Source organism: Equus caballus, chromosome 5 (assembly GCF_041296265.1).
Source record: "Equus caballus isolate H_3958 breed thoroughbred chromosome 5, TB-T2T, whole genome shotgun sequence".
Taxonomy (NCBI): domain Eukaryota; kingdom Metazoa; phylum Chordata; class Mammalia; order Perissodactyla; family Equidae; genus Equus; species Equus caballus.
Window position 1 is genome coordinate 92,454,434 of NC_091688.1, and position 16,700 is coordinate 92,471,133.

The 16,700-nt window shown below is 39.5% G+C and overlaps 1 protein-coding gene across 10 annotated transcripts in view; it reads left to right on the top strand.

Moving 5' to 3' along the window:
• SLC44A5 (solute carrier family 44 member 5) overlaps window positions 1–16,700 on the top strand; it is a 316,589-nt gene that overhangs the window by 183,066 nt on the left and 116,823 nt on the right. For all 10 annotated transcript variants that reach the window (XM_023641846.2, XM_070267486.1, XM_070267482.1 and 7 more), the window contains one exon: window positions 821–869. In XM_023641846.2, the coding sequence (XP_023497614.2) occupies window positions 821–869 (49 nt within the window). The remainder of the gene's footprint in view (window positions 1–820; window positions 870–16,700) is intronic.

Sequence of the window (16,700 nt, forward strand, 5' to 3'; positions counted from 1 at the left end):
TTACAAGAACAAATCCCTAGAGGAAGGGGTGGAAGTCCTTAGATTTGGGGAAAAGAGTCAGGGAGTTGGGGGTTGCAAAATACAGACTTTTGGTCAGAAATGATTTTACAGAACTTGTTACTATGTCTGCCCACACAGTACATGGTTGGGGAGGGGCATTCTATGTGTACCTCATACTGTTTAAAGACAGGGGTCAGGTACTGCAATCATGATGCAACAATGAATGACCAGAGCATCTCCCCAGATGGCATGAAGTCTGCCAATAAATCTTAAAAAATCAATAAAAAATAACACTTATATAATATAATAATACTGTATATACTATATAGCCAACAGGGCAGAGGCCAACAGTGACTGATATTCCACCTTCTCCAAGGAAAGCCTACTACTACTAAGAGGAAAGGGGGAACTGGGATAAGCGGGTATCTCTATTATACTGTGCACTTCATGAGTACTCAGCGATACTTGACGATGGCAGATGGCAGAACGGTTTTTCACGCTGGAAGGGCTTCAAGTTGTGCTACCCTGGATGCAATCTAGAGCATTGTTATTCAGAACCGTGGGAGGATATGTGTACATGTGCGTAGAATAAGGTCCTTAACAACTCTTCCCAGTTTTGCTTCTTGCTGGAGAGAAGGAAAAGGAATGGCAGCTAGAACCAAAACATAACTGATATTTCACTGGACCAAAGATTGAATCCAACACTGCACTGAGTAATGGACTAGCTAATATGTAGATTTTTCTGAATTAATATTTTATATGTATTTTTCTGCCATTTCTTTGGCTTATATGCTTAAAAAGATGTTTGTTTTAAACGCAGGTTCTCCAAGGACATTTGATCCAGATTTCAAGGGCCCTGTTGCCGACAGGTAAGCAATTCTTTTCTTGTAAATATATTTTTAACAAAAATAGAAAGCTTATTTTTTGGTACCATATTCCGGTCAGAGGAGAATTGTGTCTACTCTGAAGGGGAAATGACTTATTTTTAGCCTACATGTCACCTTATTTACACAGGGGAAGTACAGAGAATGAATCTTTCCATGAGTCATCAATATTCTCTTCTGTTCAGCAAATGAACTGCCTTAAGTTAGTAGACTGAAGAGTTTGTATTTCTCAAAAAGAGAAGCCAAAAAATGCTTTAGAAGATATAACCACTGTGTGGAGACACAAACACAGTCAGTAGTTGTTTGATGCGCCTGTTTCCTCTGTGATTCGCCACCGCAATGCAGAGCTGCTATACCAACTTGTTCCACATCAAGTATTTGTGCAACTCAGCTCCCCAAAGCAGAGAGCTTTCTCAGAGACAACCATTCACCAAAGCATCACATACACTTTAGGATCTTTTAAAATGCTCTGGAGAAATATGTACTTGTCTCAACTGTGCTTCTCCCTCAAGGTTGTATGGCATTTGAAAATTATCCAGTAATTCATAAGCCTCTTTTATTATTATTTTTTACCCTCTATTCCCAGGCTTCCTGCTAGTCAAAAGGGAGTTTGTGAAGTAGAATGGCTAAAAATAAAGAGAAGATTATGCTGTTGGTAGCTGGTTTTTGCTTAGCTTTGACTTTGATCCCTGGCAGTTGTATGTCATAATAAATGGTGAAGTGGAACAACGATCAGCATGCTTGTTTGCACGTGCCAACCACCAGCATTCACTGTTATGACCCTATAATATCCCAGCTTTAAACGAATGTGTATTCAGTTTATTCTAATCCTCTAAAAAGCCAAGTCATTTATTTTGGGTTACTCATTCAGAGATAGACTGATGCCTTACTTAGAATAAGCCTGAAATTTCTCTCATTCTCTCCGTGGTGACACCATGAATACATTTTGTTGTCCAGTGTACAAATAGCCGCATTCAATATGGAGGTTCCCTCGTGATACTTGTATTCATTTTATAATAACTAACTTATGAGAATTGAATCTAGCTAGTTGGCCTCAAGGGACCCCTAGATATAATTTAGATTCAACAGTAATAATGATAATGATGATAATAATAATAATAATAAATGAGCTGCCACGTTTGGATGGAAACAATACAGATTACAGGCATGCCTGTTCTAGCCACAGAGAAGAAGGCAGAGTTAGGTCTGGCTGGCTTAGGTGCGGGGAAGAAGGTGAGATCTCTGTGTCTTTAGTTATGTAGAATTTAGTAATAGAACCAGGTAGTCCAGCTTAAGTCTGGGCTACAACTGTACCAATCACTGTGAGGAAAGTAGTTTATTTGTACCGAAGGCCTTTTGTGGAGCCCTAAACATGACAGGCCTTCACAGGTGAAATGGTCATTATGTGGGCATACCTCCCCCACTCTTCAATCCAAGAACAGAGGAAAGTATTGTAAAACCACAAGGGTCTAACTACAGGAAGACACAGTTGGCCCGTGAGTAACTTTCCAGGCTGTAGGGTTATGCAATGCCCTTCCTGGGAAAATAATTGGAGTGTTTAAGGAGCAAGTAAGAAACCCCAAATTCTTCACATTACCTCTAACAGCAGGGCCAGCTTTAATAACACCTTTTGCTTACAAAGTGTCACTTTCCTTCTGAAGGATCCAAAATCTTATCAGACGTTCAGGCAGATGCCCTGCTGGTCACCCACCCTGTTCTGTTCACCTCTCTCAGTGCACAAGGACATCGTTTTGTGCCTAGTGATCACCCAACTGTAGCTGTTTCCACAAGAGGTGAAGGAATGATGATAATGCCACAGGAGAGATGAACTCAGGTTCTCATTTGCTCCTATCTAAGAACTGGGCATATGGGAGCTATTGCCCCATAATATTGAGCAAAGAAAGGTGACTTTGGTAGCTTAATGTGTTTCCCCAGCCCCTTTTGGAAAAGTAATTTTCCAGCACCCATGCTTGGTCCCCTATATTCAACAGAATTTTTTAAATGTTGGTTAGCATTAGATTGAGGTCGTGAGGTTTGTAAAAGTTTAATGGGTGTTCAGCACTATTCCTGGCAGGACATTAGAGGGTGAAAATAAATATGCATGGAAAACTAAGAAATAAAGCTCTTTTATAAGATGCTACACGAGAAGCTCCTCTTGTAATTTGGAACTAAGAAAAAACTTCATTTAATGGAGAATTAGTATACTTTTTTCTGTTAGATAAGGAGAACTGTATAATTCACTATGTTCCTCCTTTTATACTGACTCGTAGAAAGCCCACTGATAACTTTAATTTCAATGCCAGCAAGTACATTAGCCTTTGAGTCAAGAATTTCTTTGCAGGACTTTGAATTTCTATTTCCATTTTAATAACCCTATTGCATCCAGGCATTTTAAGTCACTTCATTTAAGATCCTTTCTGGAAAAAGGCAGTATATGGGAAGACAGGCAAATAGAAAGGAAAGCCTTGCGTGTTTCCTAATTGCCTTTTCCTCCCTTCCTCATACGCAAAATAGATAAAAGACATGTGAGTCATACTAATCAAAGTGGTAGGTTCCACAATGCTAAAAATCACTATTCTTATAGAAGGTGGAAAATCTGTCTCAAATGTAATGAGACACATTTATTTTTACCTGAAGCGTTGGAGGGAGGTGGTAAGTTCCCTGTCATGAAGGGGTTCAAGGAGAGAATGAAGAGGCATTTATTAGGGATGTTGTAGCGGGGGTTCATTCACATCAAGGAGTTGGACTCAATGTCCGCTGAGTCCTTTGCAGTCTGGAGATTCTATGACTCCGCGATTCCACTCTTAAAGCCAAGGCACAGAAGGAAGAGTTCAGCTTCTGGCCTGAGTGACACACACTTAAAACACGAGGCTGATACTCGCCTCTCGCTCTTGTGAATTCTAAAGTGCTGCTATCAAGTAGTCATCTCAAATTATGATGACACAACACCGTCTCCTAAATTTATGCAGTTCTCATATTTGCTTCTCATTGAAATAATTGATATTCTTCTTGTCACTCTAGAGGGACTTAAATATCTAAAGGTGGGGCCCATTATCATGGAAAAATATGAGGAAAAGGTTATAGAAAAAAGCACACAAAGTTCAAGAAGAAAAATATAGATCCCATGTTGCAAGAAGGCCTGAGAGAGGCTACAAACCGTTTTGACTTGTAAAATAGTTTGAAATAAAAAGACCATATCCATAGCACTCCCTTTGAAAACTTTTAAATAGTCTCAAAATGTGGAAGGAAATGAAGGGAAATAAAAATAGTTGCCCTGAGTGGCTAATTCTTCAGAATGCAAATGTGAATTGAAGATGCTCTCTAAACCTGGCATTTATTCACCTCATTCTGAATGGAGCAAATGACTAATGTGATCAGTTATTCATCAGTGTAACTCTTTTCCACAAGAAGATGTGGACTAACACACATCTTAAGAATTCATAGCCTGACCCTTCTATTCCTGATTATGTGAGCTCATTCTTTTTTCTGCATTTCTGCACTTTAAGAAGTCATCACCTACAAATTATTCCTAGTGATAAAAAATAAACTTAAGCTATATTTTAAACTTTGCAAACACCTTTAGATCAAAGAATTTAAAGCAAAATATTCATCAAGTGTGTACTTCCTATTTGCTAGGCACTGTGCTAGGGGCTAGAGAAACAAAGATGAACTACACAAAGTTCCTGCCCAAGGGAGCTTGCAGTCTAGTGGGAAAGGCAGATAATAAAGGGGCGAATGTGGTAAGTGCAATAATAGTTATTGACAGGGGGCTCTGGAAACAAAGGAAAATGTCTAGTGCTGCTGGGAGTAGGGAGAGGGGAGTCTGGAAAAACCTCAGAGCAGAGGTCGCCGTTGAGATTGTTCTTCAAGACCTTGCAAGAAATGTCAGCAACATGCATCAAAGTACCAGAGGCCTGAGAACAGCTGTCCTGGAGATGGTTTGATGCGAGCAGAACACCCAGTATGCGCATGTGTGAGGGGTGGGAGGCAGGAGGATCAGCCTGAGGTGGGGAGAAATGATGCTGGAGAGATAAGAACGAGGGTTTATATGACATGTCAGTGTGTTTGGTATTTTATTCTATTGAAGAATATGTTGCAAAATTTTAAGTAGGAAATTGACAGAATCAGATTTGCATTTTAGAAACTTTTGTTTAGCAAGCACTTAGAGAACGCTACTCTGTACAAGATCTTATGGCAAGCACCCAGACCAAACCTCCTAGACGTGACCCCAAGCTTCAAAATTTATCGTTGGCCTGTTGTGTGTGTTTGTGTTGGAGGAGGAGAGGAGAGGTGTGCTGCAGTCAAATCAAAGACTGTGTAGAGCGGCAGGTGGCAACGGAGACCCTAAGAAGAGAGTAAGTCATGTGGCAGAGATGGTACTCAGATGTGGTAATACTTGAAGGGCACTGAAGGATCTGTAAGAGTTTTGCTCCATGTTGGAAAGGACAAAAAGTAACCTAGAGAGGGCTGGATATGTGAGGGAAGAGACTTCATGACTCACATTAGAGTTGCAAGTACTTACAGTAGTAGGAGGAAAAGTCAGGTTGGGTGATATAATTACTGAAGTAGCAGGAGCCCAGATAGTGGAGAGCATCATATCCTAAGGTAAAGAGTTTGAACTTTATTTTAAAGGGCATGAGAAGAATGGCCAGCCTCTGATTACTTTTAATCAGGGGAGCTGCATTTGCTTCAGTTGTCTCTATTTGCTATTTCTCCTTTCTCCCTCACATTCTCTCAGTAGAGATTTATTCCCCATCGCTCTCCTCAAACTGATATTGGGAAGATCACCAGTGACTTTCATCTTTCCAAGTGCAGTGGATGACATCTTTTGTTTTAACTTCACAGCAGCATCTGACAAAGGTGACAACTCTCTCCTTTTTGAAACGCTCTTTTCTCTTGGCTTCCTTAGCATCATACGTACCTGAAGCTTCTTCCACCTCATTGGCCTCTCATTGTCAGTCTCCTTTTCTGGTTCCTCAACCTTTACTTGATTTCTAAATGTTGGGGTGCCATAGGACTTGGCCTTCTATTTTTCTCTTTCTCCAGTCTACTTTTACACTAGGCCAATGACTTCAAATATTATCTGTAAGTCACTGACTCCCAAACTTACATATCTACCAATGACCCTTCCATTGACCTTTGTATTTCTGTATTTAACTGCTGATTTAACTTCTCTCTTTGGATTCATAATACTTATTCAAACTTAGTTTGGCCAAACACAATCCTGCCTATACTTTTCTACTGGACCCTAGAATGATCTTCCTTCTTTCACTCCTCGTTTTCTTGAATCATGAGTCTAGAGTTTGAAATGTTGGGTTTGGGGTGCCTATGGCACTTCCGGGGGGAATATTTAGTAGAAAGTCGGAAAAATACCTCTGAAGTTCTTTGAAATATTGATATATTTCTTTTAGCTAAATAAAGTACCCAAATAAAAGAAAATCTGAAAAAACATTGAAGTCTAATAGAAAAATCTGTAAGTTTTCTCTTCTGAGAAATCCCCCCTGACCATCCCTAGAGGGAACTGCAGCTGCGATCCTTGGTGCTCTCAGAGTACACTGTGTGCTTAGAATATGGTTTTGTAATTAGTTGTTTGCTTGGCTAACTCCTCAGTTAAGCTGTGAGCTCTGCTAAAGTAGAGCCGCACTTGGTAGACCTGTGAGTAACAGTTTTGATCATGTCATCTTTCCCATTCAAATTTAGCCTATCAGTTCTCAATGCCTAAAAATTAACTCCAAATGGCTTACTTTGGTATTCAAAGTCCTACACAAACCTATCTTGACCTATCTGCCTAAAATACTCTCTCTCTGCGGTTTCTAAACCCTTGAATGAACTATCTATTGAGCCAAACTAGTCATGTACATTTCTGCAGGGTCTGCAAATTGATTTTTTCAGTGCCGTAGAATTACTCCAACTCAAGGATGATGACTGGCACTAACAAAGCTCGCAAGAGACTGATGTATAAAACCAGAATGCCGATGCAATAATTTACATTGAGTAATTTAATTGCTGAGAGGGCCTGGTGTTCCTGTTGGCCTGACCCGCGCATTGCTCCCTTTAGGCGAACTGCACAAGAAACCTAATTATCCAAAGGTTGCTTGATGAGTGTACAGTCAGAACAAGGAAATTGCATGAGTAGAATGTCTAATGGCATCAGGCTCTGCTAGCCTGTGGTGTCTATCAACAGAGCAGCATCTTCGCATTGGATCCTCATATCAATTTGACTTGGTGCCCTAACCTGGAGAGGGCTTGCATGGGCAGAGCTATTTGATCATCATGTGCACTTCTCTTTATATATCCTAATAAATTCAGGAAGTTTAAAATCAAGGCTTGCTGGACTGGGAGACTTACAGTCTCATTGAGGTGACTATGTCCATCTCTGTTTTAATTACGTGTTGATTTCATAGTTTCACTCTCAGAAAGCAGTATTATCTTCTATACTTTCAAATTTTGGGGAAGCACTTTACTGTCGCGTAAAGTGGTAGCCTCCTTGCTCCGTGGCCCTGCTCAGGACCCACGTCCTCTGACCCCAGCCTCAGAAGGCCTTCATTCCACTGAAAGCCTGTAGCTTTTGCTGTGGATGGTATACAGCACATGCTACTTGTGACTGCTCTTTAGCTTTTCATACTCGTGTGTTGTCCTGTCATCCGGTTTGCAGTTCCTTGGAGCACAGAGATCTGAATTCAGTATATGTGTGAGTAGTTAATGATGAGGAACGGCCTTTTTTCCGCTCAATATACCACTAGTTAGAGCCCTTCCTCCTCGGATGGCATTCTGCTTTTACAGAATGGGCTTATTTCTTCCATGGCTATGCTTAAAAATGTCAAGATTCTTTTAATTTGCATTCTCTTTCAGGTGAATTCTTCCATTTAAAAATAAATAAATAAAATAAATAAATTCCACCTCTATGCCCTGAGAAGATAATATTTGATCTTTATTACAGGGTGGCAATTGTAGCAATTTGAACTTTATATTTCCAGACTTAGATCACAGGTCAAGCAAGTGGTCACAACATTTTAATGACTTTACTCTGACATAAAAAGAATACAATAAACAGAATAAGCTGAACTTTTTGCACTGGGACCCAAAAATCTTTGATCTGCCTTGACACTGCATACTTGGATCTGCACTGTGTACAGTGTCATGCCCTCTTTGGACTCTTTATGAAAACTAATTGATTTGAAAACTACTCCAAGGTGTATTCCATAAGCCCTATTTTGCAAATAGCTCCAAGAACTCTGGTACTACTTTCCTATTAGCTGAGTATCACATTCAGGAATTTGAACTCCCATATCACACCAATGTCATCTGAAAACGGTGTAGGATTTGGATAACATCTCAGCAAGAGCTTTAAATAATGGCTTTAAAGTCCTAGAATTCAAACCAGTAAGTGAGGCTTCACTTATATATGGTGACTGTTTGCCTTAAATGTGATAGTGCTGTGGCCATTATGCAGCCTCTTTTGAGGGTCACCCTTCTGTTTATCCATAGCTTCTATGTCACACTGCTTCCTCCCCATCCTTGTTTTCCTTTGTTCTTCAAAAAAATATTTATAGTACACTTTATGATAAAGAATTATGCTAGTTGGTGATAATTCAAAGATAGGATGTCCTTGTCCTTGAAGAATTAACGCATAATAAAAGAGACTGACAACTGAAAAGACTTTACAGTTCAGTGTGGGAAGTACAGCTGTGGAAAAGAGAACAAAGGGCCAGGCTGTCAGTGGTAGGTGTCGTACGTGGTTGTGATTCCAAAGATTAATATTCATTTATTCTCATTTAACAAATATTTATTGATCATCTATTATGTGCCCAGTCTCCTCTAGGCATTAGAGATACAGTGATGAGCAAGATAGACAAGGTGCCTCTTCTTTTGGAAGAGGGAAGAGGCAGAGCAGACAACATCTGAAAAATGAACATGTCAGTTTCATAAGGTAAAAAATACAAGTCAGAAAATAAAACAGGATGATGTGATAGTGCCTAGCTGGGGGAGGGGAGATTAATTTCTATTTGGTGGTCAGGGAAGACGTCTCTTCAGAGCTGACAGTTGAGGTGAGACTTGAATGATAAGGAGGAGCCAGTCATGCAAAGATTGAGGACAGAGCATTTCAGATAGAGGCATAGCAAATGTAAAGTCTCTATGGCAGAAATAAGCTTAGTATGTTCAAGGAGCAGAAAGAAGGCCAGTGTGAGGGCAGCATGCTGGATGGGGGTGGGGGTTGGACAGTGGGTTCGTTGGCGGTCCCTGCAAGCACATTATAGTAAAAGTGCAATGGAAAAACCATTGGAGGGTTTTAGTAGGAGAGTGAGTTCATCTAATACATGTTTTTAAAACCTATTCTGACTGCTGTGTGGAGAATGGCTTTTAAGAGTCCAAAAGTAAGAGCAGGAAGATCGATAGAAAGCTTTTATAGTCATCTAAGTGAAGGAGTCAGTGACTTGGACTAGGGTGGTGGTAGTGGAGATGGAGAGATGTGAATAGATTCAAGATATGTTCTGATGGTAGAGGTTACAGTACTTATTGATGTCAGAAGTGACAGAGAGAAAGGAGTCAAGGACAACTGCCAGATTTTGGACTTGAAAAACTGGGTGGATGATGATCCCCCTACACTAAGAATGGGAAGATTAGGGGAAACGCCAGTTTGCTGTTGCAGGAATCAAGACTTCTGCTTTGGCTGTGTCAAGTTTCAGTTGTGGAATAGGTATCCTAGTGATGATGCTGTGTGTGAGTCTGGAGCTCAGTGAATAATAAGGTGAGGGCTGGAGATTGAGATTGGGAGGTCACTGGCATAGAGAGAATATTTAAACCCAAGTGTCTGGATGAGATCACTTAAGAGGGTGGAGAAGAGGCCCAAGCACAGACTCTGGGTTTGCAACATTTGGAGGTCAAGCAGAGGTGGAGGAGCCAGTGAAGGAGATAGAAGAAGCACCCAGTGAGTTAGCAGAAAGGTGAGGAGAATGCGATGTTGTAGAAGCTAAAAGAAGTGTTACAAGAAGAGTTTTAATTAATTAATTAATTAATTAATTACGTAGCCAAGGGTGTTGACTGATTTGAGAGGTCAAGTAAGATGAAAACTGAGAAGTGACCTTTGAATCTGGCAACCTGAAAGTCATAAGTGACCTCATCAGCAATCTCAGCAATCTCAGTGATGTTGTGGGCACTCAAGTCTGACCAGGGAGAGTTAAGGAATGTGGGGTGAAAACCTAGAGGTGGTGACTACAGACAGTTCTTTCAATAAGTGTTATTGGAAGATGAGGGGAATCTGGGATCAAAGTACCATTTTCTGAAGATGGAATATACTAGAACATGCTAGTGTGAGGTGCTGAAGATGATCCAGGACACTGATGAATCAAAAGAAAAGGGAAATTATAGAACCAAAGTCCTGAAGATGGAATCCAGAACACAATTGTAGAGTCAGGCCTTTGGCAGGAACATGGACTCCTATAGTGCAAGATGGTAAGCAAAGAATAGGGTAGAGATGCTGAGTGTCAATAGTTTTGGTGAAGAAAAGTGAGAAATTCTTACTGGTTGCTTTTAATTTCTCAATGAATTATGAGGTAAGATCATCAGACAGAGATGGGCTGGTGGTAGTGGCAGGCCCAGGTGTATGAGGATTCAGAGGAGAAAGTATGAAGCAATCATTTTGGAAAGTGTAGAAGTGAACATGCATATAGTATTAATCCAGAATATATATATTTTGCATTTCCCATGTAGAGAATGTTATTCTAGTCTTAGAAAGACTTAAGGGAACATAAAAATTGACCACTGTCTGAAGGAGCATAATGATTTGTAGACACATATTAGATACCTAAATGATGTGAACCAGAAGATGGTGAGGTAGCTGGAGTTGGGTAGCAGTACCCTTGGGTACTTCACATAGTAGGAAGGTCTTTAGAAATATTGTGAAAGAAGGATCATGCTCTCAAAGGGGTCATCTTTTGCGTGTTGACTTAAAGACACGAGTAAGTATGTACCATGCAAAGCAGATTTGCTTAGCTAGATCAGAAAGCAGACACTAGCTATAACATAGCTGAAAAATAGAGGGGGATGGGCATATGTATGAAATATTGGAAATGAAATATTGGCAGGATTTCATTTCAGTTACAGTGGAGAAGGAAAAAGAAGAGGTTTAGGCAGATTCCCGATCATGCATTAGTTTATTCGTTCATTTGTAACTCTTATCTGTTATGCACTGTAGGGCATACAGAAACGAATAAGACAGACTATGCTCTCAATGAACTTAAAATTTAAGTCACCAACTTTAATATGAAAGAGGAATGATTTGCTAAATAGAGGTACAAGGATAATTCAGGGAGACAGAGTAAAATGAATAATTATTCCCAACTGGAAGGATAGAGAAGTGTTTCCTGGAGGTATCGTTTGAGCTGGACCTTCGAGGAGGAGAATGATTTTGATAGAGAATAAGAGAATCAGACTCATGGAGGCACGTGTTGCAGAATGGGTTCTCTGGAAGCAGATGCTGAGATGGAGTTTGGAGCGCAAGCTCTTTATTAGGGTCAAAACCTGTGCAAAGAAGGGGAAAAAAGTGGTATTGCAGAGAAGGAGACATCAAACTGCTACCAAACCCCACAAAGGTTTAGCCCACCCAGCCGGGAGCTCTGGAATAACTCTTAAATGGCCACCCCCTTACGAGCCCACCGGGCTCAGTCCCTGGTTTGTCAGCTCTTGAAGCATATGGCCTGGAGTGAAGCTCAAGTGGACCCTGAGGACTCTGGAGGCTAGAGGCTGTCTCCGACCACTCTCACCACAGCTGGGGGGTAAGTCCTTCCCTGAAGGGGGATCTGGGGGTGCACCTCCAGGTGGACCACACCATGTAGGGGCGTGACATGTCCCAAGGTGCTCCAGAAGGACTGGAACAGACTAGGGGGAAACACATCTTGGGATGAAGCTGAACAAATTGTTTGGGATTATGGAGACACTTGAAAGGCATGATGAGGATTTGGGACTTTGTTTCCTGTGAAGATTTGTTAAGGGAATTAAATAGGGCTATATGATCATCTGATGCTCTGCTGTCAGGAGAGAACTCTGGGTAGTGACTCTAGGGCAACAGAACCTCTTGGAAGTAATAGTTGCCATAAAACACAGTTACCTGATGAATTTGGGAGTGGGGGAGATAGATCATACATTGTGTCCATTTTTATTTGAATCTCTTCTTGTTGGATGACAGTAACCTTGATGGTTCATTCAGTGCAGACACCTGACCCTCTCCTTCACTATGATTACAACTAAAATGTTTCTAACAGACCCATCTTTTTGGAGAAGCTAACACTTACCTCTATTACCATATACTTGTATCAGACAAACATACCTGTGTCAGAAGAATATCTTACCATATGTTCTTCAAATATGCTTGTGCTCAGGCTATTTTGCTACTGAATGGATTTGTTTTTCATTTTCTCTCAATCATTGCATATATTTTAAGTGTGAATGCTTTTGGCAGGAGAATGGGAAGAGAGGCTATTTTTCCACTTAACAATTAGAGATAGTTTGTGTCCAGATGGAGCAGGAGCCCAGTAAGTGGGCCCATTGGGAAGCCAGCAGGAGTGGATGGCAGCAGACAGCTTCCAACCGCCTGGGGCCTGGGGTTTGAGGCTCACTTTGTGACTGGGCTGTGAAATGTGAAATACAGACTCTGGGGGAATCCTAGTAGCAGCATCCCGTTATGAGATTTCTAAGTCATTCAGAAACCAGCAGTGTGGAACCAGGTTACCAAGTCTAAATAGAACCACAGAGGACTCCAGAGTACAAAGAATGTATCAGGAAGCAGAAAGGCAAGACCTGGAAGAATTCCCTTCACTCACTAGCATGCTGCTTCAATTGCTTCTCTTAGTGTAATGACTGCATAGGGTTTTGATACCAAGGTTATTTTCCAGTTAGACCTGTGAGGCAAAATTAGTGAAGAAAAATATCAAATTTTGTCTGGGTATTGGTATTTAACTTCTATGTATTAGTTTTTTAAATGATTATTTCACTTGCCTAGTTAAATAAGGAATTAGTATATAAATAGTGTATGCAACTGTCAGTTAAGCATTACTTGAAATTTCTTTCTATTCGGTAATGAAGCCATCACTCAGGCGTGACCCTTCACCTGATACAAGCTTGCCCAAATTCCATATATAGTGTCTCAGAGAAGAGGAACAGTTTTTTGTTGCTAGCCTTATAAATCCAAATGGATAGAATGACAACAAACCTCAGAGCTGTACATTTTAAAAGTCTAGACGTGATAAAATTAGACTAAAACTTCCCGACGCATATCATATTGTCATTTTGATTTCAGTTAGTTGTTGAAAATTTATCCAAGATGTCATTGTATTTCATTTACAAGCATAGACATCACTTTATGTGTTCTGGATTTTTTAATTCAGATCATTATGAGTTTATTTGAAACTGGAAGTCTCCTATTTATTTGGTAAATGTCTACAAGAATCAATTCTTTCCTGTTGGCCAAGTTGTGGCCCTGTGACTTACCTTAACGTTTTCGGTAATTTGTTTTCTATTCTTCATAGGCTGGTTTCTTTCAAACGTAGTAAAAAAAGATTTAAGGCTTAAAATCAATTCTGAAAATTTTAAAAAATAAGTATTTTTTGCTCAAAATTTAAAGCAAAAATATTCACACCAGACTTGATGGTCTCTGTGTGCCATATTTCTTGATGAAAGTTTCCTTCTTGAGAACCTCCATTGTAATGCACATTGACATTTTATAGGCCCCCCTTGCATAGAAGGGCAAGTTTGTCCCCTGAAATAAGTAGAGAATGTCCTGTGTTCTTTTACAGTTGTGTATTTGATATCACAATTTGTTTTTTCAGATCTGGGAAACAAAAGTTACAATCCTATAAGATGGAGTCATCTTCTCCATATACATTATCCATAACTTGATTTTCTCCTGTTCAATACAAGAGGGAGTGAAACGCCATCTCTTCCTTCCTGGAAGAAGTTTAATTTCCTATCCCACTGCTGTCACTTCCTCCGTAAAACCTTGATTTTGATGTTGGTGCATAATACGCGTGCTGAGTTTATGAATTTATCCCATGCTCTTGGTTCCCCTAAACTAGGTTCCTGTAGTGTTGCTGTGCCGTTTAGTGACTCTGTGATCGATTTTGGATTAGTAGACCACGTTGACTTGCCTAAGCTTATATGCCATCTGTATCATTTGCAATTCATTTGGGGAGTTAAAAATAACACGCATAAACTTTAGACAGTTGTCAGGTGCTAAACCATGATGGTGATTATAAGAGAAATAGGATTTCTAGTTATAGAAGAGAGAGCTCAGTTAAGTGCTAAAGATAAGATTTAATGTGGGAGAGAGCCTTTGAACTGAGCCTGGAAAGATTTGGAAGATGAGTATTTTGCAAGAAAAGGATGAAGTATTCCAAATTTTAAAAAAATCAAGCATAAAGGCAAGAAATCTTCATTCAGCACGTGGAATACTGTCCTGGGCACAGTGTTTCATCTTCAATAGGTTTCCTAAATGAATATGTGTGAACACGCACACTTACAAATTGGACTTTTTTTTTTAAAGATTTTATTTTTTACTTTTTCTCCCCAAAGCCCCCAGTACATAGTTATATATTCTTCGTTGTGGGTCCTTCTAGTTGTGGCATGTGGGACACTGCCTCAGTGTGGTTTGACGAGCAGTGGCATGTCCGCACCCAGGATTCGAGCTAACGAAACACTGGGCCGCCTGCATCGGAGCGTGGGAACTTAACCACTCGGCCACAGGGCCAGCCCCAAATTGGACTTATTTTTAATATATTTAGGTATATATGAATTCAGCCAGTTTGTGTGAAGAGCTGGGCCCGATTATTGATGAAACAACTTGCTTGACAGAGTTGTGCCCACTTCGAACTGGTCCAGTTCTTTCATTGGATTGATCATATTGACTAATTGTCTTGACATTGGGTAGATACAATCTCAGCATCCTTAGTGAGGAACACAGTATGTTTCTCTCAATCTGTCTAATTAACTTTTGTCACCTGAGTGTGCCAAAATGTGAGAAGTCCTTTGACCACAATTTATGGTCTAAGACTTAAATTTTAATTCCCTTAAAAATCAGAAGCCAGTATGACATATGTTGGATGGTTTTTATACCCTTGAGAATGTTCAGAGTAAAATAAGAATATGTTATTTACTAGTAGGAACAGCCATAGAAAGTGTTTTGCTTTAAGGAATCTGTTCATTTACTGAATTAGGAAATACATGGGGGTAACTAATTCAAATAGTGTAGAAAAGGCATAGGGTCACTAGTGCCTCAGAGATAACACGTATCATCAATGCCCTGTGTATCCTTTCAAATAAATGTATGCATTTAAAAGTATATATTTTGTGTGTGTATATACATACATAGATATACATGTATATCTACATATCTGTATATCCCTTTGTTTATGTAAATAATAGCATGCTATAATAGCATTCTACACTGTTTTTTAACCTAACAATATAACTGGGAAATCAATTCATCAGTACGTACAGACCAGTCACAAGAGTTTGAAGAGAGGTCTTGAAGGAAATATATCAGACTCTTAAAATTTTATTATTATCCATACAATTTGAAGAAACAATGTCTAATATTATTTTCGGTCTTCCACTCACACACAAAGGTGAAGTCGACGTCTCCTTGCTGACTCTTAGTCCTAGGTACTCACTGGCATAATCAATTGCTCTCTTGTCCATGTTCTCTAAATACTTATATATTATACATACTCCATTTATGACCCTGGCCATATTGCGGATTTTTTGTTTGCTTGTTTTATCTGTGTTTATGCATAAATATATTGTGAGTTCTCTGAAGCTTTTCTTTCTCTGGATGCTCCTTCCCTGGTGCAGAGTCTGGTATAACAGGTGTTCAATAAATATTTGCCTGATTAAAAAAAGTATGAGGTCCTTAGCCTTCACTGTTCATTGGGTCCATATTTTTTTCCTTGTTTTCTGTTATTCTTTGGTATTTGATTTGAAATACTTATCTCCCCAATGATAACTTTTTTTTGAACCATAGAGCAGAGAATTATGGATGAAAAGTAAATGTCAGCTGGAAATATTTATACAGTGCACCTTTTATAAACTTTTATGAGAAAAATAAATGATCCTCTTCATTTTATGCTACAAATTGCTGAGGAAAGGCTAATGTGGCCAAAATAAATCTGGAACCTCCAGCAGGGAGCAATTGCCTGTAGATGCGTTTGCATATACGCTTCTTAAACCTACTCCATGATATATGCACGAATTTGTGTTATGCTCACAAAGATGCTTCATGCCATTACTTTGAAAATCTTTATGTTTGGCTTAGCCAAGCAAAGACTTCCCTAATAGCATCATGGATTTTGTTGCCATGCTGTAAGACTACAGTGCTATATTTTCATTTATCTATGCTCTGCTCATTTATATCATCCTCCTGTGCTTGCAATATTTAATAGAACTTTTGGTGTAAATACGAATAGCTGAAAGAATTATTTTTTATTTGTTCATATTCTGGAGGTTGTGGATCTGTTTTAACCATCCTTACCCAGAGCATGAGAATTTTTCCTCACTTTGCTTTGAAGATCATTTAAGACTCATCTTTAAACTGCCTCATTATGTCTTTCAGAAATACAGTTCTAATCAGGAAATTCAAAGTATTTGAAGTATCTTAGGAAAAACAGATGTTTGCTATTTAAAGGATTGCAGACGATTGTTATTTCTTTTTCTATTCAAAAGACGTTCATATCCACTAAATAAATGCATTGTCTTTAAGTGTGCATCCTTCTGTGCCACAGTGGTGGGAAGTCTTCACTGCTAGAGTTAGAAATGAAACTGTTCGGC